This window comes from Theropithecus gelada, chromosome 1 (assembly GCF_003255815.1).
Source record: "Theropithecus gelada isolate Dixy chromosome 1, Tgel_1.0, whole genome shotgun sequence".
In the NCBI taxonomy this organism is placed as follows: Eukaryota; Metazoa; Chordata; class Mammalia; order Primates; family Cercopithecidae; genus Theropithecus; species Theropithecus gelada.
Genome location: NC_037668.1, coordinates 137,516,632 through 137,543,561, shown reverse-complemented (window position 1 = coordinate 137,543,561; position 26,930 = coordinate 137,516,632). Strand labels below are relative to the sequence as shown.

Here is a 26,930-nt window from a genome sequence, read left to right as displayed (position 1 = left end):
CAGGTGTAGACCCTTCACACCGTGTGCAATGCCTGCACCCTGTGCAGCAGGGCTGGCAGGGCCTGGGAACTCAGCCCTTGCAGGTGTAGACCTCCTCACGCTGTGTGCACTGCCTGCACTCCACATAGCAGCACCAACGCACTTGGCACTGGCAGGGCCTGGTCACCACCCGGCTCTGTGTGTTATGGCCGCGGCCACAGCAGATGCTCTCGCAGTTCTTCTCACGGTGGCACCTACGGCCAGCGGTGCCCGGGGAGAAGCGGCCGGCCAGGCAGAAGCTAGGCGAGTCGTCCAGGTGCACCAGCTCTGGAGTGCGGGGTAGCGGGTCACTGCCGCCCACCCCCGTGGCACGGCCCCGTGGTGGGGAAATGGCACCTGCCTCGCCTGCTGCTTCGTTGGTGGTGCTGCCCACCTTGAGTGCTGTCTCGTACTTGTGCTTCAGGTGCTTGCCCACCTCATGGAAGGGCGCCAGCTGCCGCCAGCAGGTCCGCACCGTGCATGAACCTGACACGCCGTGGCACTTGCAGGTGGTCTCCACCCCAGCCTTGATCACCTGGCAGGAGGGCATGGGAGGGAGGGCAGTGTGAGGGCTGTGCAGGTGGGCCCAGTGAGCAGACCCTGCCCTTGATCCCCAGAGGGACCCCGCACCCCCACCCCACCTGGGCCTAGGCTCAGGCCCAGGCCCAGCTGGCAGGCATTGCCACTGCACATCTCACATCCAGCTCACTCTCCTGGCTCATGGGGCTGTCCTACCTCCTCTGGGCTGCTGACTGCCCAGGACAGAGACTCCAGGGCTGGCACCTCAGCCCCCAGGGTGGCCACCCTTGCACCTCCACAAGGGGAGGCTCCTGTCTGATGTCCACCCTGCGTCGGGGGCTGCCCTCAGCAGGGGCTGGACCTTCTGCCCCCATGCCCATAATCCCAGTCCTGCCAGGACTTCATATTTGCTCTCAGCACACAGCTCGCTGGACAGGTGAGGACAAGCGTGACCTCATCTGGTGGTGTATGTGTGAGCTGACCGTGACCTCCCTACCCCTAGTATCGGGAACCAGGTGCTACTGCACATGCAGATGCGACCCCCAGCCCACCGTTGCTGAGGGTCAGCATGCTGGGAGGCCAGTGAAGGCACCGCAGGAGCAGGGAGGCCCACGCTGCGGGGGAGAGGGGCTCCTGGGGAAGAGAGAGCTCCTTATACCATGAGAGAGAGTCCAGGCTGGCCCCAGAGCGGGATGCACCCCTCACCCACAGCAGGGAGGGCCAGCACCTACAATCTATACTGGGAGCTGCCACAGAAGCCTGGCTGGGCCTGTCCCCTCCCAGGACTTAGGCCCCCACCTGCAAAGACAGGCCTGGTGGGGAGGTCCCTTCCCAGGTGGGACCTGAGCCAGGCGGCTCTGCTCCCACGCCAGCAGCCCCCAGGAGGGCCGGCTCAAGGAGGATTAAGAAATCCAGCCACCTCTGGCCCGGCAACCATAGTCACATTTAATGATGTTTTGCAGAGAAACCCGGACCAATTTAATTAAAATGTTGGTGACCCAGGCTCTGTGGAGCTAACGGAGCACCCTTCATGTTCCGACTTCTCATTAATCTCTTACAAAGCGGTGAAGAGGGAAAGGGGGGGGTCATACACAAAGGAAAAGAAAGGGCCTTGCTTGGGGCTTGAATCTGCCTTCAAAGGCTCTCCCCTGACCAAGAAGGTGGAAGGAGGCACAAGAGGCCCAAACAGGGGAGGCTGATCCTTCAGTAAATGGGTGATTGGGTATTCTGACTTCTCAATCAAGTGGGGCTCAGAGCAGGGCTGGCTCTCATTACCTCACCCCTCCCCAGGCTGGGGCTCTATCTTCCCAGCCTGCCTGGCAAATGTGAAGATGAGGGCAGGAGGCAGAAATGTCCCTCAGCTTCCAACAGAGGTGTCAACCCTGCCCATCCCTGTTCAGGAACTGCAGAGATGCTGGGGGCTCTGTGCAGAGTGGGGTTACAGGTCCAGCCCGGACTCCCCCAGACATGTGGACCTGGGCACTGACAGGCTGCAGGTGGCATGAAGGATGACCAGAGAGCTGGGGTCACCCTGGGCCAGCTACCCCAACAGCTACCCCAACCAGCCCTCTCTGTGGCCCCTGGAAGGGCTCAGGAGAGAGCCCTTTTACCTCGAAGTCTTTAGGTCGAGATTCTGTCTCTCAGAATAGAGGCCTGGCCACAGAGAGGGCTGGTGGGGCAGAATGAGACTCCCCTGACTCGGGTGAGTGGGTTCCATACCCCTAACCCTTCTCTGGGACCCCCTGCCCACCATGCGTCCCACCTTGGTCTGTGGGGGTCACGTTTTCCTCCCACCAGTTTTGCTGACAAGCCTGCCAGCTGGCTGACAGGTGGGGCCCACAGTGCCATGATCCTGGTTAGACCGCCTAACCAAGGAGACCCTCCTGGTGGCCCCACTGGGACCGTGGGGGCCCCTCTGCAGGCAAACATGGCTAGCGCCCCGTTTGGTGGGTAGAGAGCCTTATGGGCATGAGAGGTTCCAGGACCATGGCCGGCACTGCACGGCCTCCACCCTCCTGCCGGAGGCCACTCCACTGTGTGCCTGCCCGCCCTGCTGCAGCCCCGACCCCAGCCCTGCACCCCACCCCTACCCCCCTGAGGCTCTTTCTGGCCCTCCTTCCCACCCCGCCAGTCCCATGCCCCGCCTTGCCCCCCTGATGTTCTTTCTGGCCCTCCTTCCCACCCCACCAGCCCCATGCCCCGCCCCACTTACCTTCACACCCACGAGGTTGTTGTGGAAGTCCACACGGGCTCGTAGATCCTTGCTTGACCGTCTGCCCAGGAACTCCTTGACGAACTTGCTGCTGTACTTGAGGTTGTCTCCGCAGCCCCCCCACTGCCAGGCCTCACGGTTCTCCAGGTCGGGCGCCTCATCGCAGGTACAGCGCTCCATGCGGCCCGCGCTGCATGCCTTGGCCAGTGCGTGCGTCAGGCCAGCCGAGGAGATGGCATAGAGGAAGGCAGTCTCCTTGAAGCCTGGGATTGGCAAGGGCTGGTCAGTGAGCCCAGGCTGCCCAGAGTTCCCCCTTCACTGTCCTGCAGTCAAACCACCCCAAGAGTATGAATCCCATGTGGGGGCCCAGAGCATCTTTACTGGTGCTGCACTCGGGACAGGGTGTGGGTATGCCCTGGGCACCACAGGGTAGGAAGCGCCCAGGTGTCCCCCAGGCGCAGAGCTGGCTGGGAGGAGAAACCAGAGCCCGTCATGGCCATGGCTCCCGCTCCGTGGTCACAGTCTCCATCAGGGTCTCAAACCTCCCAGCCTCACCATGGGGCCATTGGAAAGTCCTGCCTGCCCTAGGCCTTGGGTCCCCAATTTTTACACAAGCTAGTGCAGTACGGTGGCACACGGCTGCAGCCCCAGCTACTCCAGAAGCTGAAGTGAAAGGGTTGCTGAAATAGGCGGTGGAGAGCCCCTGGGAGGGCGCAGGAGGAGGCCGAGGTGGGAGGGTGGCTGAAATAAGGTGGTGGAGAGCCCTCATGAGGGTGGGAAGGCAGGAGGAGAGTCTGCACAGGCAGAGCCCCCTGGGCACTGGGCCATCTGGCAGGAGCCGAGGGCTGTCGGGGCAGCACCGGGCAGCCTAGGGCCCCATCAAAGGCGGAGTCAGCACACCCTGGCCACCAGCAACGACTGTGCCTGTGCCAAAAGCAGGGCAGGGCAGGCAGCACTCAGGGAGGTCCAGGGGCTGCCCTTTCCAGGGCCTAGGCCCAGGAGCTCTGGGCAGGCTGGGCCCAGTGTCCCCAGGAGTGCAGCCTGAGAGGGGCCTCTTGGGACATGGACCAGGCCTGGGCTGCTGCCTCTGCCTGGGGCCTTCCTGAGGGCCAGGCCGGCCACACTCACCTCGCTTGAGCAGGCTGGCCCGGTAGCGGCCCTCCAGCGTGCAGTTCCAGCGCTCAAAGCGGAATTGGAACTGGCACTCAAGCGCACTCATGCTCACGGCCTCCACCAGCGTCTCTGCCACACCCGGGTCCCGGCGGCACATGCGCCGCTGCTTCCGCTCCAGCTTCAGCCGGTCGCAGGCCTTGTAGTGCGCCTGGGCGGCCGCCTCGGGCTCCAGGGTCAGCGGGAGGACGGTCAGGGGCTCGCTGCCCGTCAGCCTGGGCACAGAGAGGCCAGTGTGAGCCCAGCGCCAGGAAGCCCTGCTGGAGCCTGGCCAGGTGTCTCGGTGGCCAGGGGACAGGGGACAGGCATGTCCATCCGGGGGTGAGAGGGGCAGAAAGAATCCAGGATGAGCAGGCAGGGGAGGGGGAGGTGAGAAGGGCCTTGGCTCCCTGCACATCCATGGCCCCCACTCCAGCGAGCATGGTCGCAGCAACCACAGGGCTGTCTCTGCTGCCAACTCAACCCCCGCAGTTTCAGGGAGTCTAGCTGACTCTAGCTATGCTGGACAGACAAGACCTTCACAACAAACACAACATACGAAAGAGGACAGCCCCGCCTAGTGCTGTGGGCAGGGAGGAGGCTCCGGAGCCTGAACCCCAAGCTATGCCTGATGGGCATCTGCCACACCCTCCACTCTCTTCGGCCCCAGCTGACCTGCAGGACCCCGCCTGAGGTCCCCCTACCCTCTGCCATGACCTGCTGGGATGTCTACGGTCCTGTGGCCCCCTGCAGCTTCCCAGCACTCCTGCAGTCTATGCATATGTCCCCAGGTTCTGGTTGGGGTCTCCCCACCTCAATGCCTGGGTGTTGCACTGGGAAGTGGCTCTTGGTTCTCTGACACTCTACCCTTCTCACCTCACCAAGCCTGGACATCCTCCTTTGCAGGACAGACCCCAGCTAACCCCTCCCCATAGGTCACCCCTGGGGGCCTCTGAGCTGACACACACCATCCTCCATTTTTACATGAGGCCTTGCACCAGCCCCCAGCACTGAGGATGCATCCCCAACCTCAACTGCTCCAGGAACCCGGCTCCACCCTATTGGATGCCCCCTCCCCGCAGCCCGCTGCTGGCTCACCTGCTGCTGCTGCTGCTGCTGCTGGACTCACTTCACAGGGCTTCCCTCACACCCCGCCCTGGCCCAGCCCACATGGAGCCAAGGCCTTTCGGTCCTCAACCTCAAACCCTGACCCCGCCCCCACATCACCTGTCTATCCTGGGACTGACCGAGCATGCTCTGCAGCTGTGTCAGACCTGCCAGCCCAGTGTCCCCACATGGGTGGACTGTCAGGGGCCCCAGGCACCACCACCTCAAGCCAGACTCAGCCCCACAGCCCTTGGGAGGGCACCTGCCTGGACAGGGCCAGGGCTCGGAGGCCCCTCCCGAGAGCACCACTGGACACATGCTGCCCAACTCACCCCCAGCAGACCTCAGCAGAGAACAGTAGACTCAGTACGTTCTGGGAGCTACCGGGGTGCCAGCTTGGGAAGGCTCCCCCTACACCCTCGCATGGCCCTGCTAGACCCCACCACCCACCCAGAGGGAGTAGCTCCTGCCCAGGGGTGTGGAGGGGAGGGGCCCAAGAGGCTCCCTAGCACATCCCATCAAAGGCAAGGCCACACAGGTGACCCCTAGGCTACTGAAAGGCACCTGCCTCCAGGGCCACAGGCGCAGGCCACAGAGGGAGCAGGTAGAGGCCCCAGGAAGGACCCCACAGCCCCTCCACAGGAGCCACCCACCTGGTGGGCGTGCTGAGATACCCTGCCCGGCCAAGCTGACGTCCTGCTCCCTAAGCTGGGGTCTGCTCCTCCAGGATGCTCAGAGCCAGCCCGAGCCCCCGTGAGCCCTCTGAGTTGAGCCAGAGTTGCAGGCAGCAGGACCTGCAACAGCCCCCCCACCAGTCAGTGAGCCACCAAGGGGCACCACGGGGGGGGGGTCTTCACTTGGGGAGGCCATGCCCAGGATTCAAGACACACACCCATGTGCCAGGTTGCCAGGGAGTGGGTAGAGGAGGACCCCAAGGGCCCTTCTAGCAAATCCCCAAGGTCCCCGAGGCACAGGCCCCACAGGGAGGACAGGAGGGACCAGTCAGTCCTCCAAACCTGGACACTGCTGTGGGCTAAGGCTGGGAGACGCCTGGGTGAGGGAAGGAAGTGCAGTGTACACAGATCCCCTCAGATGCCCTAGGGGTCAGGACAGGAGCACGGGGTGGCACTGTGGGCATCCATGCACAGACACCTCCAAGCCCCAGGGCCAGAGATGGGATATCCCAGGACAGCTGGGCACATAGAGCAGGACTAGGGCGGGGGGCAGGCTGGGGAGCAGGGCCAGGAAAGCCACACCTCACACACAAGGGCAGCTCGCAGGTGGAGACCTCCATCCCTAGATGGAACGACACAGCTGTGACCAGAACAGCCCTCAGGAGGACAACAGCCTTCCACCTGTGCCTCCCCCCAGGCCTGGACCCGTCAGGACCCAAGAGCCCCAAGCCACTGTCCCAGAAAACCACTATAGCCAGGTCAGCATGGGCCCTCCACAAGCTGCAAAACCCAACTGTGGGTGTGGACAGGGGACAGGGAAAGGGGAGAGGGAGGGCACTAAGAAGAGGTGGGGGAGGGGAAAAGCAGAGGGGAGGAGAAGGAGGGAAGGAGGGTAGTGGATGAAGACAGGAGGGTGAAGGGGAGAGGGCAGGGGAGGAGGGGGAGGGGGCCCCATCTACCAGAGCCACCCCTCCCTCCCTGTCAATGGTAACTGAGGATATCAGTCTGCCCTGCCCCCTCCCTGTGGCCCACCACCTGGCCCACACTGGTCATGCTGGGGCACTGACAGCTGGTTTGACAGTGACAATGTGAGTCCTCCAGCCTTCCCTAGGGCACTCCTGGAGCAGGCAGACAGCAGGGCAGCAAGTGTGGCTGCACCTGGAGACTCGCTGGGCAGCCCCAGGACACCCCTCTATCAGAGGCAACTCCCTAAACGCAGCTGCAGGTAACTGACCCTGATCCAAGGACAGGCAGGGTGGGCAGGGTGGGCCATCAGCACCGGCAGAAGGGTGTGGAGGGAGGGTGGCCCCAGCCCAGGAGTGGCAAGGGATGGCCTGAGGCCCAAGGGCTACGCCCTTCCCTGGAGTAGTCACTGAATTCTGTGCTGCTCTGGCCATGGCCTTCTTAAGCTCCTGCCCCCTCACCTCTCCCACCCTTGGTGACCCCTGCCCCATGCCTCCTTCATTGTCAGGGTGGGCTCCACATGCAGCCAACTGAAGGGATTCACAGCGCCAGGGGATAAAGATCTGAGGATAAACAGGCAGACCACAGGCACTACAGGGCATGCTGGGGAACGGGGCAGGCGATCTCAGGGCCTGGGCCCAGCAGAGGAGGCCCAGACCCTCCTGACAGGCAGGGCTCTCTGTCTGCCACACGACAGAGCCACAGAAGGGCTGAAGAAGGGAGGAGTGGTTCCCAACACAACCTCAGAACAGAGAAGCTTTCTTCCGTGAGACTCAGAACCCAGAAGTCACCGAAAAGTGAATATATTTGACTACTTAAAAGTATAAAAATCTCTGCATAGCAAAAAACAAAAAAGAGGCAGCGCAGAGTCCAGAGACCAAGAGACAAATTACATCTGGGGCAAATGCCTGCAACTCACACCCCAGACCAGGGGCCAGCGCTGTACACGTATGTGTCTGGATGCATATCTCTTCCTATAAACCAATAACAAAGGAACCGATTGAAGACAGACAAAGGGTATAAACCCACAGGCCAAGGGAAGGAAACCAACTGGCTCTTCAAACCCACGAGCCAACACTCAGCCCCACTCCAAGACATTCTCTGCCTGCTGTCCCAGCTGCTCCAGAGACCATGACGGGAGAGTTGTTTGAGCCCAAGAACTGGAGACCAGCCCAGGCAATATAGCAAGACCCCATCTCAAGAAATAAAACTATATTGATACATTATGCTTCGTTAATTAATAAGCACAAATCAAATGTCCGATGAGAATATTGTCAAGGACACAGGGAGACACTCTTCCATGGCTGGAATTCCAGACTGACATATCTAGGAAACTTTAAAAATAAACCACTGCAGTGGTCTGAATATTTGTGTCTTCTCCAAATTCATATGGTCAAACCTAACACCATCAAAGTGGTAGCATTAGGAGCTGTGACCTCTGGAAAGTGATTAGGTGATGAACAGGATTAGTGTCCTTATGGACCCCAGGCTGGGTGCAGTGGTTCATGCATGTAAACCCAGTACTTTGGGAGGCCAAGACGGGAGGATCATTTGAGGTCAGGAGCTCAAGAGCAGCCTGGGCAACATAGTGAGACCTGGTCTCTATAAAATATTTAAAAATTAGCCAGGTGCAGTGGTGCATGCCTGTGGTTCCAACTACTCAGGAGGCTGTGGCGGGGGGAACACTTGAGCCTGGGAGGTCAAGGCTGCAGTGAGCTGTGGTTAAAATAATAATAAAATAAAATATAAATAAATAAAAGGGACCCTGGAGAGACCCTTGCCTCTTCTGCCATGTGAGGACATGGTGAGAAGGCACTGTCTATGAAACAGGAAGTGCCCTCACCAGACACAGAATCTGCCACACCTTGACCTTGGCCTTCCAGCCTCCAGAGCTGTGAGCAGCATACTTCTGTGTTTTACAAGCTCCCAGGCTGTGGTGTTTTGCCGTAGCAGCCTGCGTAAACTAAGATGCCCTACAATTACAGACATAATCACATCTTTCTGGAAGCACAGACTGCACATGCATTGTACCTTCCCGGCATGCCATTCAACATAGCCTTGTTATAGGAACGTGCTGGAGACAGCAGGAGAGCAGCTGGGAACATCAGATCCACACGCTCCGTGGCGTGTCACATGGTCCGTGAGCAGCCAGCTGTCCCATGTGAATCCATGCCAAGTCACGCCCCAGGTGTGCTCAGTGGACAAGCAGAGCCCAGCAGTGGGTGGATAAGCTCAGCAAGGGCTGCATGTGCCTGCGCGTGTTTGCGGCTGCACCGGACCAAGCAAAGACCCAAAGATGGAGGAAGCGTGTTCTTCCCCACAGAGCTGTGAGTTGTGCCGGCACACAGATGGCCTTTCCAGAATCCATAGAACTCGCTCCACACTCAGCAAATGGCACAGGCCCGGGAGGTGGGGGCTGCAGTGAGCCACAGACACACCACCACACACCAGCCTGGGTGACAGAGTGAGACCATCTAAAAACAAACTAACAAAAAAACCAGCCTGCATCACCCTGGTTTATATAAAGGTGGCAGCAGCTATCCTGGTCTTGTTCTTCATCTTCAGAGGAATGCCTTTAACATTTCAGCATGAAGCCTGACGCCCAAACACCGTTTCAGGCCACAGGGGCACCCTTTGGTTCTCAGTTGGCTAAGAACCTCTAAAAATCATAAATGGGGCCAGGCGCAGTGGCTCACGCCTGTAATCCCAGCGTTTTGGGAGGCTAAGGTGGGAGGATCACTTGAGGTCAGTAGTTTGAGACCAGCCTGGCCAACATGGTGAAACCCCGCCTCTACTAAAAATACAAAAATTAGCTGGGCATGGAGGTGCATGCCTGTAATCCCAGCTACTCAGGAGGCTGAGACAGAAGAATTGCTTGAACCCGGGAGGCAAAGGTTGCGGTGAGCCGAGATCACGCCACTGCACTCTAGCCTGGGCGATAAGAGTGAGACTTCGTCTCAAAAAAAATAATAATAATAAAAAATAAATATCGAATGTTATCAAATGTCATCCTTACATCTTTTGAGGTATGACTTTTCTCTCTCCTTCCTTCCTTCCATCCTTCCTTCCTTCCTTTCGCTTTTTTAGAGGAAAAGTGTCACACTGCCACCGAGGCTGGAGTGGGGTGGCACAATGACAGCTCATTGCAGCCTCACTGTTGCAGTGAGCTACAGAAACTGACCAATGTTCTGTGGAAGTTTGTCTTCCTGGACTCAACCTGGCCAGGATGGGCTCCATTCTTTTCTATGGGGCTGGATGTCTTCTGATAGTGTCTTCCTAGGATTTTCACATCTGCGTTTGTGATTTTCTTCTCTCTAGCTCTTCCCACTGAGTTTCAGTGCCTGCCTATGTGAGAGGTCTTCTGTTCAACTTTCCTAGAAGAGTTTGTATCAGATTAGAATTGTGTCTTCTTAGCTGTTTGTTCTGAAGAACTGGCCATGAAGCCATCTAAGGACTGAGCTATTCTTGGCAAAAAGATTTCCTTTCTGATCCAGTTTCTTTTTTCCTTTCTTTCTGAACAGCTTTACTGAGACATACAGGCACACCTTGGAGATGTTGTAGCTTTGGTTCCAGACCATTGCAATAAAGAGAAGGTCAGAATAAAGCAAATCATGAGTTTTTTGGTTTCCTAGTGCTTCTACAAGGTATGCTTACACTATAGTCTATTAAGTGAGCAACAGCATTATGTCTTAAAAATAATACATATGCTTTAGTTAAAAACACTGGACTGCTGAAAAAGGCTAACAATCATCTAAGCTTCATTGAGTTGTCATCTTTTCACTGGGGGAGGGTCTTGCCTCCATGCTGGTAGCTGCTGACTGATTAGCACGGTGGCTGCTGAAGTTTGGGGTGGCTGTGGAAATCTTTTTTTTTTTTTTTTATCTTTAGTAGAGACGGGGTTTCACCATGTTGGCCAGGCTGGTCTGGAACTCCTGACCTCTTGACCCACCTGCCTTGGCCTCCCGAAGTGCTGGGATTACAGGCGTGAGCCATCACGCCCAGTCAGAAATTTCTTAAAGCAAGACAACTATGAAGTTTGCCACATCAATGGACTCTCCCTTTCATGAAAGACTTCTCTGTAGCAGGTGATGCTGCTTGATAGCGTTTTACCCACAGTGGAACTGCTTTCACAATTAGAGTCACTCTTGTCAAACCCTGCCACTGCTTTATCAACTAAATTGATGTCAATTCTAAATCCTTTGTTGTCATTTCAACAATGTACACAGCACCTTCACCAGGAGTAGATTCCATCTCAAGAAACCACTTTGTTCATCCATAAGAAGCAACTCGTCATCCATTCACATTTTCTCATGAGACTGCAGCAATTCAGTCCCATCTCCAGGCTCCACTGCCAATTCTCGTTCTCTTGCTGTTTCTACCACATCCGCAGTGACTTCCTCCCCTGAAGTCTGGGATCCCTCAGAGTCATCCATGAGGGCTGGAATCAACATCTTCCAAACTCGTGTTCGTATTGCTGTTTTGACCTCCCATGAATCATGAATGTTCTTAAGGCATCTAGAATGGTGAATCCTTTCCAGCAGGTTTTCAATAGACTTTTCCCAGATCCATCAGAGGAATCACTGTCTGTGGCAGCTGTAGCCTTATGAAATGTCTTGAATAATAAGATTTGAAAGTTGAAATGACTCCTTCATCTGTGAGCTGGAGAATTAATGCACGTTGTGTTAGCAGGCATGGAAACAACATATATCTCCTGGCACATCTCCACCAGAGCTCTTAGGTGAACAGGACACTGCCAATGAGCAATAATACTTCCCAGGAATCTTTTTTTCTGAGCAGTGGGTCTCCACAGTGAGCCTAAAATATTTAGTAAACCAGGCTGGGAACAAATGTGCTGTCATCGAGGCTTTGTTATTCCATTTCTACAGCACAAGCAGAGTAGATTTGGCATAATTCTTAACAGTTGTAGAATTGTTGCAATGGTGAATGGGCACTGGCTTTAACTTAAAAGTTACCAGCTGCATTAGCCCCTATCAGGAGAGTCACCCTGTCCTTTGAAGCTTTGAAGCTAGGCATTGACTTCTCCTCTCTAGCTATGGAAGTCCCAGATAACATCTTCTTTCAGTAGAAGGTTGTTTCATTTCCACTGAAGATCTGTTGTTACTGTGGCCCCCTTCATCAGCGATCTTAGCTGGATCTGCTGGACAGCTTGCTGCAGCGTCTCTAACAGCTCTTGTACTTTTATGTTACAGAGACAGCTTCTTTCCTTAAACCTCGTGAACCAACCTCTGTTCGCTTCCACCTTTTTTTCTGCAGCTTCCTGGCCTGTCTCAGCCTTCATAAAACTGAAGAGGGTTAGGGCCTTACTCTGAATTAGGCTTTGGCTTAAGGGAATGCTGTGGCTGGTTTGGTCTTCTATCCAGACCACTCACACTTTCCCCATATCAGCAATAAGACTGTTTCACTTTATCGTTTGTGTGTTTACTGGAGTAGCACTTTCCATTTTCTTCAAGAACTCCCTTGCATTCACAGCTTGGCTAACTATAGCCCAGCTTCCAGCCTGTCTTGGCTTTGGACATGCCTTCCTCACTAACCTAAATCATTCCTCGCTTTAAAGTGAGGGATGTGCAACTCTCCCTTTCACTTGAACACTTAGAAGCCACCGTAGGGTTATTAATTGGTCTAATTTTAATATTCTTGTGTCTCAGGGAATAGGGAGGCCTGGGTAAAGGGAGAGAGATGGGGAATAGACTGTCGGTGGAGAAATGAGGACATAAAACGTTTATCAATTAAGTTTATTGTTTTACATGGGCATGGCTCACAGCACCCCATAAGACGATAGCAACAGCAATGATCACTGACCACAGATCACCATAACAGATATAATCATAATGAGAAATTTTGAAATATTGCAAGAATTACCAAAATGTGACACACAGGCAGCAAGTGAGCACACGCTGTTGGAAAAATGGCCCCAAAGGATGTGCTTGTGGCAGGGCTGCTACTAACCCTCCACATGCAATGGCACTACAGAGCCAAGCACAGTGGAGCAGGGTCAGGCTGCAGCTCACACACCACAAACTCACCCACTGCAAGATTCACTGTGTATTCACCAATACGGGCAACAATCACCACAGTCAGATGCAGGGCCTGCCACCTCCTCAGAAACTTCCCCAGCCCTGATCTGCTTTCTGTCTTGATGGATTTGCCTATCCTGGATATTTAAGTGGAATCACGCAGCATTGACCTTTTGTGGCTGGCTTATTTCACCCAGCACAATGTCCTCAAGGTTCATCCCGGCTGCAGCCTGTGTCAGAATATCCCTCCTCTTAAGGGTGAATCCTATTCCATCGTGTGGACGGAACATGTTGTGCTCATCCATTCATGTGCTGAGAGGCACGTGGGTTGTTCCATTTTCCAGCTTTCATACCTGATGCCGCTATGAACATTCACACATGTGTTTGTGTGGACATATGTTTTCACTTCTCTTGGGTATACACCTGGGAGTAGAGCTGCTGGGTCACAGGGAAACTCTATGCTTAATCCCTTGGAGACTCAGATGTTTTCCAATGTGGCTGCACTTTATATTCTCAATGCCCCATTTTCTTTAATTATTATAGGATTAATGAATATTTCTGTATCTTGACTTAGTTTCTATTACTTTTCTTTTTCGGTTTTGCCAGTTTCACCTAAATTTTCAGATTTATTGTCATGATTCTGTTAATTGCTTTCTCCTGTTTTTGTCCAAAGAATCTGTAGGGATTCCCCTAGACAGGAAACTAATCCAATGAGCCTCATCTTTACTGGCTTAGTCTCAGATATTTCCAAGAAGTGAGCTGTCATCTCTACGGCATGTCTACTCTTATGTAATTACTGTTGGCACTATTTCCAACGTCTTCCTTCTATTTCCTTTCATGTTGGCCTGCAGTTCTCTCTCTAGCTTCTCAACAGTACTGTGCGTTCTAGTTTCTCTCCTGTTCTAAAATGCACACTTAAAGCTATCACTGTTATCATTTCAGTTGCTCCTAAATTGCAGCCTCAGTCACAACTTCAGGTCATGATGCAAAGCCTGAGTCACAACCTCAGGGAGCTCTACAAAGCCTGAGTCATAGCTCTAGTTCACCATACAGAGCCTGAGTCATAGCCTCAGGTCAGCTCAAGCTGATCATAGTAGGGGCCGTGACCCCAGTCACAATCTTAGGTCACCATAGAGAGCCTGAGTCACAGACTCAGGTCACTATAGACAGTCTGGGTCACAGCCCCAGTTTACCACATAGAGCCTAAGTCACAGCCCCAGTTCACCATACAGAGCCTGAGTCACAGCCCCAGTTCACCATACAGAGCCTGAGTCACAGCTCAGTTTGCCATACAGATCCTGAGTCACAGCCCCAGTTCACCATACAGAGCCTGAGTCATAGCCCCTGTTCATAGCAGACAGAAACTGTGGCCCCAGCCACAGCCTCAGGTTGCCAAGCAGACCCCAGATCACACCCCCAGTTCACATACAGAGCCTGAATCACAGCCTCAGTTCACTATACAGAGCCTGAGTCAGACTTGGTTCACACACAGAGCTTGAGTCACAGCTCCGGTTCACTATAATGGGGACTGTAACCCCAGTAACAGCCTAGGTTTCTGGTTGCCATAGAGAGCCTGAGTCACAATCTCAGGCTGCCAGAGACCAAGTCACAGACTCAGGTCATGCTGCAGAGCCCGGTTCACCATCTGGCCCTCTCGTCCTTCTTCTCTCAAGATTCCCTCTGTGCCCTAAGCCCTCTGAGTTGGTGAGTTCTCTCCCTTCCTCTAACATTCTATATCCTCCATCCTTGGAGTGTCTCTTACAGGGAAATTAGACTAAGCCCCTAACCACACTCCAATCAACCCAGCCTTTCGCCTGGAGCAGTTCATCTCCTAGGGTCTGGGGCCTCAGTTTACCCTCTTGTCTCATCCTTTCTGTTGACCATGCCTGTCCTGGGTTTTTTCATCCTCTTTTCCTCTTTTTGGGTTTTTTGTTTTGCTTTGTTTTGTTTGTTATTCCACATTTTCCCTCTGCTCATCTGAAGTTGCATAGTCTTTTTTGTAATTTCCACGGTCACCTTCAATGCTATACCATGTGTCTGTGACCTACCTAAGCCTGATGCTGGTCAGTGCCTTCTCTACCTGGGCAGCACAGGGCCAGAGAACACATTCCCATCAACACTCCCGCCCTGAGTTATGCACTAATTGCGTGTTTTATCTCCGTTTGGGGGCCCAACAAGACACTGTTTTATCAGTCAGCACTCCCTCCATGGCACCTTCAGAGCCCATGCTCTGCCCTCACTCCTTCCTGCATCTTGTTATGCAGCAGTGCCTCTGCCTCCTGAGGTCAGTGCCAGCTTGTTGGTGTCCTCGCGCCTCATCTGTATTCTGCTTTCTCAGACAGTTTTTATGATTCTCTGTCTTCAATGTTGTGCAGTTTTTCTTTTTCTTTTCTTTCTTTTCTTTTCTTTTTCTTTTTTTTTTTTTTTTTTTTTGAGACGGAGTCTTGCTCTGTTGCTCAGGCTGGAGTGCAGAGTGCAGTGGTGCCATCTGAGCTCACTCCAACTTCCACCTCCTGGGTTCAAGCGATTCTCCTACCTCAGCCTCCCAAGTAGCTGGGATTACAGGCACCTGGCACCACGCCTGGCTAATTTTTTTGTATTTTTAGTAGAGACGGGTTTTGTCATATTGGCCAGGCTGGTCTCAAATTCCTGACCTCACGTGTTCCACCTACCTTGGCCTTCCAAAGTGCTGGGATTACAGGCCTGAGGAACTGCACCTGGCCACCCAGGTAATTTTTGTATTTTTAGTAGAGATGGGGGTTTCACCATGTTGGCCAGATTGGTCTCAAACTCCTGACCTCAGGTAATCCACCCACCGCAGCCTCACAAAGTGCTGAGATTACAGGCATGAGCCACTGCACCCACTCTTTTTTTTTTTTTTTTTTTTTTTGAGACAAGGTCTTGCTCTGTTCAGGCTGGAGGGCAGAGGGCAGTGGCGCTATCTTGGCTCACTGTAGCCTCCACCTCCAGGACTCAAGTGATCCTCCTCCCTCAGCCTCCCAAAGTGCTGGGATCACAGGCCTGAGGCACTGTGCTCAGCATGCTGTGTGCTTCTAATGTGTCATGTTCCAGGGTGAACTTATTTTACTTTCTGCCTGGGAAGACACTGGGCTTCTGGAATCTTCTTTACATCTTTATTCAATTTCAGAACACTTTCATCCTCTCCCCTCATACATATCAGCCCTGTCCCACTCCTGCGCCCTTCTCAGCCACCTCCGGCATGGCCTCCCCATGTCGCCGAGGTGTCCTGCCCTCTGTCTGACATCTCACCGCCTCTCTGATACACTCTGGGTAATTTCTTCTGACCTATCTTCCAGTGTGCTAATTCCCTTCAGCTGTTTCTAATCTGCTTTTAAATCAGTCCATTACTTACTTTTTTCCCCCTCTAGCTCTATTTGGTTTTTCCAAACTTGCTGGGTCAGTCTTTGTGGTTTTCTGAGCCTTGCAGCCATCCCCAAGTGTCTTCCTTCCTAATGGAGGAGCGAGGAGAGCTGCTGCACTCAGCACCGCTGCTCTGCTTCCTGGGCTGCAGCTGTCTTTTTGAGGCCCCCGTTGTGTTTCTGTGCAGGCCTGGTTAGCTCTGACCCCAGGCTGCTCACTGTACTGAAGAAACAGTTGGCAGAAACAAGTTGAAGGAGAGGATAAAGGTACTACAGTAGGTGGAATGGTGTGCCCACCAAATGTGTCTAACAGAACCTCAGTCAGGGGCCTTATGTGGAATAACGGGCATTGCAGAAATAACTGAGATAAGGATGATCTCAAGGCAAGATCATCCCAGACACAGTGGGCTCTAAAGCCAGTGGAGGCTGTCCTTATAAGAAAAAGGAGAAGACAGAGAGGCAGACGAGAGGGCCACGTGAAGATAGAGGCAGGGTATAAAGTGGCTCAGTCACCGGCCAAGGAGCCCCACAGTTCACAACCATCACTGGCAGCTGGAAGACGCAGGAAGGACCCTCCCCTCAAGCCTCCAGAGGGGCATGGCCCTGCGGATGCCATGATTTCAGACTTCTGGCCTCCAGACCTGAGACAGAAGTCCTCTCATTTCAGGTCAGCCAGTCTGTGGTGCCTGACAGCAGCCCCAGGACGCTAGCACAGATTTTGGAAAGGATCTCATTATGTGCACACCAGCCAGGCTTCTAGGGCCATCTGCAGTCCCAGAGTCAAGCCACCCAAAATCCAGCATGAGGCCAGGGCCCGGGACCACACCAGTGACTCAGACCTCGGTGCACACATGGTGGCTGTGCCCTGCCCTGGGGGCCACCTGGGGCTGTGGGAGGGTCTCCTCTGAGTACTCTCTCCTTAGTGGACCCTGGCCTTTACTATGCACCCTCATCCCATGAGACCAAACCAACCTCACGCTTTCTTGTTCAGCATCTCTTCTTGCTATTTCTAGGGATCCCCACCATCTATCCATTTCATCAGCTCTTTGACACTTATAAAGTTAAATATACACACACACATGCACAAAGACAAAAACACACCCACACAACCCCCCCACACACAGATACACCCATACACACAGACACACGTGTACACACACACCCATACAAACCCATAAACCCATACACACACATACAGATATACCCATACACACACCCATACAAACTCATACACACAGACACACACATAAACACATGTACAGGAACAAACACACCCACATAAACCCCCTTACACACACACAGACACACCCATATGAATCCATAAACCCATATACACAGACACATGCATACACACATGCACAGGAACGAACATACCCACACAAACCCCCCATACACACAGATATACCCATACACACATGTGTACACACAGACACACCCATACACACATGTACACAGACACACCCGTATGAACCCATAAACCCATAGAGATGCACACATAAGCACGTGCAGACACAAAACCCCCCCATATGCATACATGTATACACACATGCACATGTCCATCCAAACCCAAACACACATACATGCACACACACAAACATATACATGCATGTACACACATCAGATCCATGTAAAAATTCAGCTTTAGTTGTTTCAAGCAGAAAAGCCTCTAAGTCTTGTGGGTCTGTTGCTGAAAACAGGCATCTATGCTCTCCAGTGTCTCGTGTCTTCATGTCCTAAACTACCTGGTGAGTGTGTTTTTGACTCTGCTACACCGGCAGGAAACCGAGGTTCAGGGGATTAAACAGTGTGGTGGCCCGTGCAGCCCGTGAGTGCGGAGGCAGGGCTGGGACCTGAAAGCGGCCTCTGACCTGACTACACCCCTGCCAGGCCCAAGGCAGCACCAGTTCGTGACTGCTCTCCCTAGTGAAGGGCCCAGATGACAATGGCTCCACGGGACACCCATACCCCTCAAGCCTCAGCCACCTCCCACCTCTGGCTATCGTTCCAGGTGCAGCCATGCAGGAGGACACAGGCCAGCTGGAGAGAAGGAAGATCTCTCAACACCCATACGTGGCTGCAGCTGCCATGCCACAGGGCACACAGAACAGTTCCACGCTGCAGATGGGGCTGCAGACACTGCTGGTCTCAGGGACCATGGGGGAGGTGGCTCCGAGGAGTGGTGACCTGGCCATCTCCTTGAGCCCTGGAGGCTGGCCAGGGTGGTCAGCACTGACCCCTACAGAAGCTCTGTGGAGACCATTCTCCAGCCCCACAGAAACGGAGCTTAGCACTCATGGTGCTGAGTCTGGGGACGTCCCCCCACTCCTCAGGCTGGGCCTGATGCTCCCATGTCCTGGCTGCTTGGGGATCGGGCCACCCTGGGAGGACCCAGACACTCAGACACCTTGCCCTGTGCCTGAGGGTAGCCAAGTGGGCCTTGTCCCCAGAGAGAACCCGAGACACACAGGGATAGCCACCACATACTACCCAGTCCCTAAAGTCACAGGCTCCTTCCAGCTCCCAGCACAATAGACAAGAAATCCTGCGGAGGGAGCACACATCACCAAGGCTGGCCTCTGACCTCCCTGCCTCCTGCCAGCACGTCTGGCCACTCTGACCGGGACCCAGCTCTCTTCCCCAGGCTGGGGCGGAGGGAGAGGAGACTGCAGTTCCAGAAGCCACAACACCCCGCCAGCAAAACCTCAGTCCTGCCAGACAGCATTTAATTTCTGTGTGAAACAAAATCAAAACAAATTCTAGCACTGAGAAACCGGGGCTGAGATCAACTCTCCACCCTCCCCATGGTCTGCAAATCAACCCAGCCCGAGCCCAGCTTCCAGCCTAAGCACGTCTACTGTGTCCCTCAGGGCTGCAATGCCACCAGGGCCCAGTTGCACCCAGGAGGAAGTGGGGCACATGCCTCAGGGATGGCAAGCATGGCCCGTGCAGATGCCCAGGTGCCCGTCAGGCAAGGAATCCTCGGGCCTGACAGAAACACCCCCCCCTCCACCCTGCTGAAAGCACCGTGTCCCACGGCAGCCCCTGGAATAAGCCCTGCCCTGTCTGTGTCTGCAGCACCCATGAGGTCCCCCAAACCAGACCACAGAGGCCAGCCCAGCTCCCCCAGGCCACTTGGGCTGACTGCCCTTTTCTGGGGCAGGACCCTGGACCCCAGAGGGGGCACAGCTGGTCTGTGGGCTGCAAGACAGGAAACCAAGGCTGCGCACGGGACCCCTGGGGGAAAGTTGAAGAGCAGAAGCTTCCAGAAGGCCTCTGTGCTCAGTGACCACAGCCCCCCATGGCCTTCCCAGACAGCCGCAGACCCACACAACTGGTCAGAAGGACAGGGAGAGCCACACAACCTTCCAGCGGCCACCAGTGTCACCTCCCACACTGTCATCCCCTCTGGAGCTCACTCTCCTTGTGGGTATCACAGAGGGGGCATCCCAAAGTCCACCTGGCTCCTCTCCCCACCCCACAGTGACCCCAGGACTGCCGCCTCTGTCCCCATCTGGCCAGGAGGGACGCCGGCCCTGACGTTCTCCAGCTCTGGGAGGCTCTGGCAGTGGCTCCTCCTGGGCCAGACCTCCAGCCCACTTCCCCTGGCTGCACTGACCTCAGGTATCGCTAAAAAAAACAAACGCAGCTTGCGGCTTGCCTTTTTCCATCATCCCGTCCGGCCACTGGTCCTGAGGTGCTGCAGCTGCCAGCTGGACAGCTGGGCTTCCTCTGGCGGGCAGTGGCGCCCAGCCAGCCAGGACCATGCCGGGAGGGGGACAGGCTCCAGGGAGAGCCCAGGCTGCAGGTCATGGAGCTGGGGCAACCCAGTGCCACCCAGGTCAGCGGGCACAGCTAGACCGTCCCCAGCCACCTGCCACCCTGCCCGGCCTGGCCCATGGATGTGCTTGAATATGACCCCTGAAGGAAAACCAGGGTCACATCCCTGCCAGGGCTGCACTCCGCATGGTTGCTCTGGTGTGGCCATCAACACCTGGCCTACCATCCACACACGGGAAGGTGCGGCAGCCTGGCAGCGGCAGGTCTGCATTGCACTACGTCTGGCCACAAGTGCAGACATAGCCCTGCCAGAGTCAGAGTCCTGTAGGACCCAGGGCTGGGCTGTCAGGTGAATGAGTGACACAGATCTACCTGGCAGAGAGAGCCTCAGGCTTGAGGGAGTCTTGGGGTAGGGGGGAACACAGAATACAGCTTGGACAACACCCCACAGGGACCCTTCTGGCCAATCCCAGAATTAAGTGACCAGGGAGAGAAGGATGCATCTGAGGAGAACACAAGGGAATCCTCCTGGCTGACCCCAGAGTTGAGCAACCAGGGAGAGAAGGATGCATCTGAGGAGACTCCATGGGGACCCTCCCGGCCAACCCGAGAGTTGAGTGTGCAGGGAGAGAAGGAGGCATCTGGGCAGTCACTGGGCTTCCTGCAAGAAGCGGCAGCCCGGGCCGACCTCGAGGAACAGGAGAGGCCCTGGGAGCACAGGGGAGATGGCACTGCTGTGCCCTAAGGGCCTCACCTGACCCTCAGGGGTCGGCCCCATCAGAGGTCAACTTCCAGCCAGAAGGCATGGGGTCTGCGGAACCCCCATTCGTGGCCGGCCTTCTGGGTTCTGGGAGTCTGGCTCAGTCCCCAGTCCCAGACACTCCTGTGGGTGCCACCCCGCTCCCAGACAACTGTGCTGGTCCTGACCCCGCCACCCAGCACAATGCACAAAGGGAGCCCGTGCCGCAGCCAGGATCAGGTGGCGTGACCGAGGCCTGTCAACAGATGTCGCTTTCCCACAGCCCCCACCCTCCCACAGGCATTACCTCCTCCCTGCCCGGGTGTCCAGAGCCTCCGGGAGGTATCCGTGCCTGTGCGCTCTTTCCTAGGGGAAGAGTCACCCACACGCTTCTTCAATGGCCAAACCCCAGAGCAGGGCACCCCTAGCCCGGGCCACCCAAGCAGCCGGCGGAGGGTCCCAGGCTACGGCAGGCACTGGGGCCCTCTGCAGCCTGCAGCAGGGCGGGAGCAAGATGAGGCCAGCTGTCTCCCCATCCACGCGTCTGCCAGCTGTGGGTAGGACATCTGCTCCCTCAGCTGTGGCAGGCCAGGCGCTGCTGCTCCGTCCTCACCACACACCCTTCACACCCTCCAGGGAGCCAGGATCCCTAAGCAGGTGGGGCAGGGAGGGGTTGGTGGTTCCGAGGCCCCTGGGTGCAGAGCAGGAGGGAGGAAGGCCACCAGCGCCTGCAGGGGCCATCAGGCTGACACCCTCTCACTTACGGCCCCACTGTCCAGGAGCCAGGTAACTGGGTCCCTCTACTGGCCACTGGGGTCACAGGCCAGGAGTCCTGGAGAAATGCCCCCACTTTCCACTGCCCCTGTCCTCTCCTCTCCATGCTAAGAAGTCCCCAGGGAGTTCCCTGGCCCCCAGGGCCCCTCCCCTCAGCCCTCTGCTGAAGTCTGCCCCACTGAGCCACTTCCACGATCTCTCGAAACAAGGCAGCTGCCTGGCCCCTTTCCTCCCTGCCCTTCTGGCCCTCCAGAGCATGCTGTGTGGCCTTTCTTCCTGATGCCAGGCCTCATGTGCTTCCTGGGGTGTCCTAAGTTGTTGGAGGGGGCGGGTCTCCAGGACAACACCTGCCCAAACCTAAGACTGAGCTCTCAGCTGCTCCAAACCCTCTGGCCCACAGTGCTCAGAGCACCTGACCCAGGCCCCAGCTAAGGGGTCACCCCAGACCCCATCTTCCTGCCAGCCCCTTCCCAGGCTTCTCTTGCCCACCACACAGCCCCATGATTCCACACCTCAGGCCCACTCCTCTTTCTCCAGCCCTGCCAGGGACCCATAGGTGCCCCTCAACCAGGCAGCCAGCTGTACCCCAGGCCTGGTGCACAGAGAGGCAGAGCCATGGGACCAGGCAGGGCATGTCCTGCCCACAGCTGGCGGCCTCCCTCTTTGACCCTGTGGGGTCTGATGTTGGCACTAATGTGAGAAACACACCCCCTCCCCACACCCGTGACAGCAGCCTCTCCGTAGCCTCCTCTGAGAGTCCCTTGAGCACCCAGAACTGCCCCACACCAGGCTCCAGGAAACAGGGGATGTCCTGGCTGCCCCCACCCACCCAGTAGGGCTGCCAGGGTGTCACCTGCTCCTTGTGCAAGGGTAAGAGCACCCACGGGCTCACAGTTCTAGAGACAAGGTTCTCCTCAGTCCAAGGAGAGATCCAGAATATATAAAGAGCTCTCATAACTCAACAGGAGAAAGACAAGCAGCCCCACTAAAAACAGGCAAAGGAGCTGCATGGACATTCTCCAAAGAAGACCCATGGCCCATGAGGCCATGAAAGGATGCTCAGCGCCACTGGCCACCTGACAAATGCAGTCAGAGCCACACAAGGTGCCATTCCACACCCACTAGGATGGCTGCAGTAGAAAATAAAACAGAAAACCAGTGTTGGCAAGGAAGTGGAGAAACAAGCCTTTGTGCGCTGCTGGCAGAAATGTAAAATGCTGCATCCAGAAGACAGTTTGGCAGGGCCTCAAAAACCTAAATGCAGGCGGGGAGTGGGGGCTCACACCTGTAACCCCAGCACTTTGCAAGGCTGAGGTGGGAGATCACTTGAGCCCAGGAGTTCAAAATCAGCCTGGACAACACAGCAAAACCCTGTTTCTACAAAAAACAAAATTAAAAAAAATTAGCCAGGAATAGTGGCTTGTGCCTGTGGTCCCAGCTACTTGGGATGCTGAGGCGGGAGGATGGTTGAGCCTCTGAGGTGGAGGCAGCAATGAGTCTCATCACATCGCTGTACTCCAGCCTGGGTGACACAGCAAGACCCTGTCTCAATAAAACAAAACAAAAACAAAAACATCACATGCAGATGCAGAGTTACCATGTGACCCAGTACCTCCGCTTCTAGGTAAGTACCCCAAGAACTGAAAACACACACATACACAAAACCCCACACACCAATGCTCACAGCAACATTATCCATCATAGCCAAATGGCGGAAGCGATCCAGATGTCCGTCAACTAATGAACGGGTCAAAAAGTCTCTCGGAGAGTCTTCCAGTCGAGTCTAACTCAGTCGTAAGAAAGAAGGCAATACTGACGCGTGCTACAACGGCGATGCTGAGTGAGAGAAGCCAGGCGCGGAGGCCACACAGCATAGGATTCCATTTCTAGGAAACGTCCAGGACAGGCAGACCCGTGGAGAAAGAACGCAGACGAGTGGTTGCCAGGGACTGGGGGAGGGGAACGGGTAGTGACTGCCTAATGCGTATGAGGTTTCTGGGGTGAGGAAAATGTTCTGGAATTAAACAGTGGTAAGAGCTGCACGGCCTGGTGAATGAGGTACTCAAAATCACAGGGCTGTATACTAAAAGAGTGGATTTTACAGGACGTGAGTTACAGCCAATAACAAAAATCCTCGGCCAGCCCTGAGGCCCACCAGGCGCCCAATTCACAGTGGTCACTCCCTCCAGCCTGGCTTCTGGACCAGTTCCAAGCACCTTTCCAGCCCAATGGCTGGCTCTGGGGCCACGGCCGGGGGCACCTCAACAATCCCTCAGTGCCTGCCTTGGTCATGCCTCTTCCAGGCAGGCCTCCAGGCTACTGAGGCCCAGAGAAGGGGGCAAATTGGCAGGGCCTGGCCTCCTACCATCATGCCCTCCAAAGTAGCCTGCAAATGTTTCCTGAGTGATGTAAACTGCAAGGGCCATCACCACAAAACAGCCTCAGGGTCTTTAAAGAAGAACTCCAGTGGGAAGCCTCAGCCCTCATCCTGAGCCAGCCTGGGACCCCTAAGGAAAGGGCTGCAAGGTGCCAGGGAGCCAGGCAGCCTAGCAGCCAGAGGTGGAGGTCCAAGCGCCGCTGGGCAGGAACAGCCCCCAGGCCCAGGCCCAGCCCTGACTCCACATCCAGAGGGTCTGAGCCCAGCAGAGCAGCAGTCCTGGCGTCTAATCCGGAACTATCATCTCAGCTGAGACCACAACCCAGCAAGGGCGAATCGAGAGAGGCCTCCCAATGGAGGACAAACCACGTTCTCAGACCACCACCAGGCCCACCCTCTTACAGTAACCTCGGGGAAAGGGTCTGAGTCTGCACCCCAAGCCCTTCCTATGACCTCAGGCTGGCCTTCCTGCTTACCCCTCTGTCTAGAAGGGCTTGGGGCCAGGCCAGTGAGGAGGCACAGGGACACAGCTATGGGAGAACCAGATGGAAACGCCACCTGCTAGCCATGCCAAGGTGCAGGGCCAGGCCAATGGGGAGCCTCTTCCCCACAGGGGGTCCAGCCTGGTGGCCAGAGGCTTCTAGGAGGGCAGCGGACGCCAGCCAGGGTTGGGTTGCAGCTCAGGGAGCAGGCAGGGAGGGCTCCCATGGGTCCACGTGACCCTCCCCCAGGCCAGCCTCTCCTCTCCGGGTTCCTGAGCTGTAACTGGAGCCGCGTTCCTGCCCGGGAGCCTCCGTGCCAGGCAGAGCTTTTGAGAGGGGGAAGGGAGAAAACGGCCCTAGATCCCAGCCCCTTCTCCCTGCTTCCTGGATTGGAGCTGGGAAGGGCCACCCCAGCCCCTCTCCAGCTCCAGCCCCACCTGGCCTTTAATGCCCTGGGCCACCCCCTGCCTTTGCTGGGCCAGGAGCCACAGCCCCAAACCAGCAGGAGAGGCCTCCACACAACCCAGCCTGGAGCCCTTTGTGCCCTGCTTCCCCTCCCCAGCCCAACCTTGGGAACTGACTTAAGGGGGGCCCAAGGCCTCTAGCAGTCCAGATGGAGCCTGGCCTGCCCTGACCCAGGATGCCCCCCAGCCCCTGGTTCAGGAAGGTACTCATTCTCCATCCATCAAACAGAGTCCTAGCTGCCCTCTGCAATGCCAGCTGTCACCAAAGGCAGCACGCTTGCCCTCTGGACTTCCCACAGGGCAGCTACATAGAGAGCTGCCCTCAGGACTCAGGAATCCTCCCTTGATGGGTCCTTTGGAGCCAAGAAGCAGGGCCAAGGGGCCTAGCCAGAGAAGCCACAACAGCACTTAAGTCTTTGCTATGCGCCTGGCACCAGCCTGGACTTAACTGTCTGCAAGAGAGCTGAAACACACACACACAAAGCAGCAGAGCCCCTTGACCTTCTCCAGAGCACAAACCCCAGAGATAGGTCAGAGAAGGAGAGGCCAGGACCCAGCCCCACCCCCTCTCCAGGAATCGGATCACAGCAGGGACAAAGCCGCTGCAGCCCGGACAAGCCTAGGGTGTGTCCCGAGCCCCAGAAGCAGAGCCTCCGTTGGGCCGGAGAGCAGGGAAGCACAGCTGGCTGACGAGGCCACGGTGACTCACCGCGGACCTGTGGCCCTCCCTCCTGCCCTCCCGGGTGAGGCTACGGGCTGCACAGATGGCGTGCCGTGGCGTGCCAGCCCAGGCCCAGGGCCGTACCCACAGTCAGAGCCAGGAGAGGGCTGCGGGTGGGGGCCCCAGGGAACTGAGACACCGGGCTGACCCTGGAAGACGACCCAGAAGAAAGGAACAGAGAGAAGAAAGGGGGAGAAAGAAAAACACAAAGGGAAAGTTTCCCATGAAAATATTTTATTTTCTTTGAGAACAGGATACACCTGCAGGGCTCCTCGGCCCAGGCGGCCTCTCCCTGCCCGGGCGGGTGCCAGATTCCTGGACCAACGGGGCCCTCTGCCGGCCAGCCCGCCGCGCGCTGGCGCTCAGGCCAGAGGGCCGGGAACAGGTGACCAGTGGAGGGCGGCGGCCGAGGGAGGGGCCCAGGGCGTCCAGGTCGGGGACTGGGATCCGAAGGCCAGCCAGGGCTCCCGGGGCAGCGCTCGGGGTAGGAGGCGGGAGGGTGGCGGGGAGGCCCGGGGCGCTGCCTTGCACGGTGCCACCCTGCACCTCAGCGTGCCCAAAACGCAGCGAGGGTCCCTGTAAAGGTCGCTGGACTGGGCATCCCAGACTTGGCAAAGGGGGAGGGAAGAAAGAAGGGAAAGAAAGGAAGAGAGAGACGCGCCGACAGCCCCGCAAAGCGCTGCTGCAGAGACACGCGAGCACCGGCAGTGACACCGCGGGACGCCCCGGCAGGGCCCTGCGCTCCCGGCCAGGTCCCATGGACGCGCTACCGCGGGCCGGGGCCCGGGCCACAGCGTCAGAAGCAAAGCGCAAAAAATAAATAAATTCCTCCAGCTTGGAGGGTTTCTCTCTCTCTCTCTTTCTTTCTCTCTCTCTCCCCGTTTGGGGCTCAGAAAGAGGAACATCTGGATTTTGTACGTATTTTTGTTATTGTTAAATTAACTTCTCGAGAAGAGAAAGGAGGGAAGCTGCTAGGTGGGCGATGGCCAGGGGCTGAGGACTCAGGCTCCAGCCTTTTGGCAAGGACAGGGCGGCCCAAGGAAGCCGGGACCTGATCCCAGTCCCTAAGCGCGAGGCAGTCCGGCTCACGGCGGCTGCGGCGACTACGACGACGACGACTCTGCGGTCACGGAGGACCGCGGCCCAGCGCAAGCCCGACGGGTCCACCCGCCTCTCTACCCGTGACACGCCGCGGACGGAGCGACTCGCGCGCCGCAAACAAACAGCGCCAGGCAACCAGGCGGCCCCGCCGCGCCCCGGCCCAGCCACCCCGGGTGCCTCGGGGACTCCGGACGACCCCGCCCCGGCCCCGGCCCCGCCGCCCCCGCCCACCAGTGCGCGCCGGCCGCCGAAGGCACCTACCCGAAGTAGGCGGCAGAAGGGCGCAGCGCGCCGAGCAGCAGCGTCAGCCCGAAGGCCGCGGCCAGCCAGCGCGCCAGCGGGGACCCATCCAGCATCTTGCCGCACCGCGGCGGCCGACCATCGCGCTCCCAGCTCCGCGCAGGGCGCGCCGCGGCCGCCGCCCTCTTATAGCGCCCG

At 56.5% G+C, this 26,930-nt stretch overlaps 1 protein-coding gene across 1 annotated transcript; it reads right to left on the bottom strand.

Moving 5' to 3' along the window:
• Positions 1 to 26,930, bottom strand: WNT9A (Wnt family member 9A). The gene is made up of 4 exons (XM_025357367.1): positions 26,754 to 26,930; positions 3,878 to 4,134; positions 2,750 to 3,012; positions 1 to 553 (listed from the first exon to the last, which is right to left on the bottom strand). The coding sequence occupies exons 1-4, from the start codon at positions 26,846 to 26,848 to the stop codon at positions 71 to 73; spliced, it is 1,098 nt and encodes a 365-aa protein (XP_025213152.1). The 5' UTR covers positions 26,849 to 26,930; the 3' UTR covers positions 1 to 70.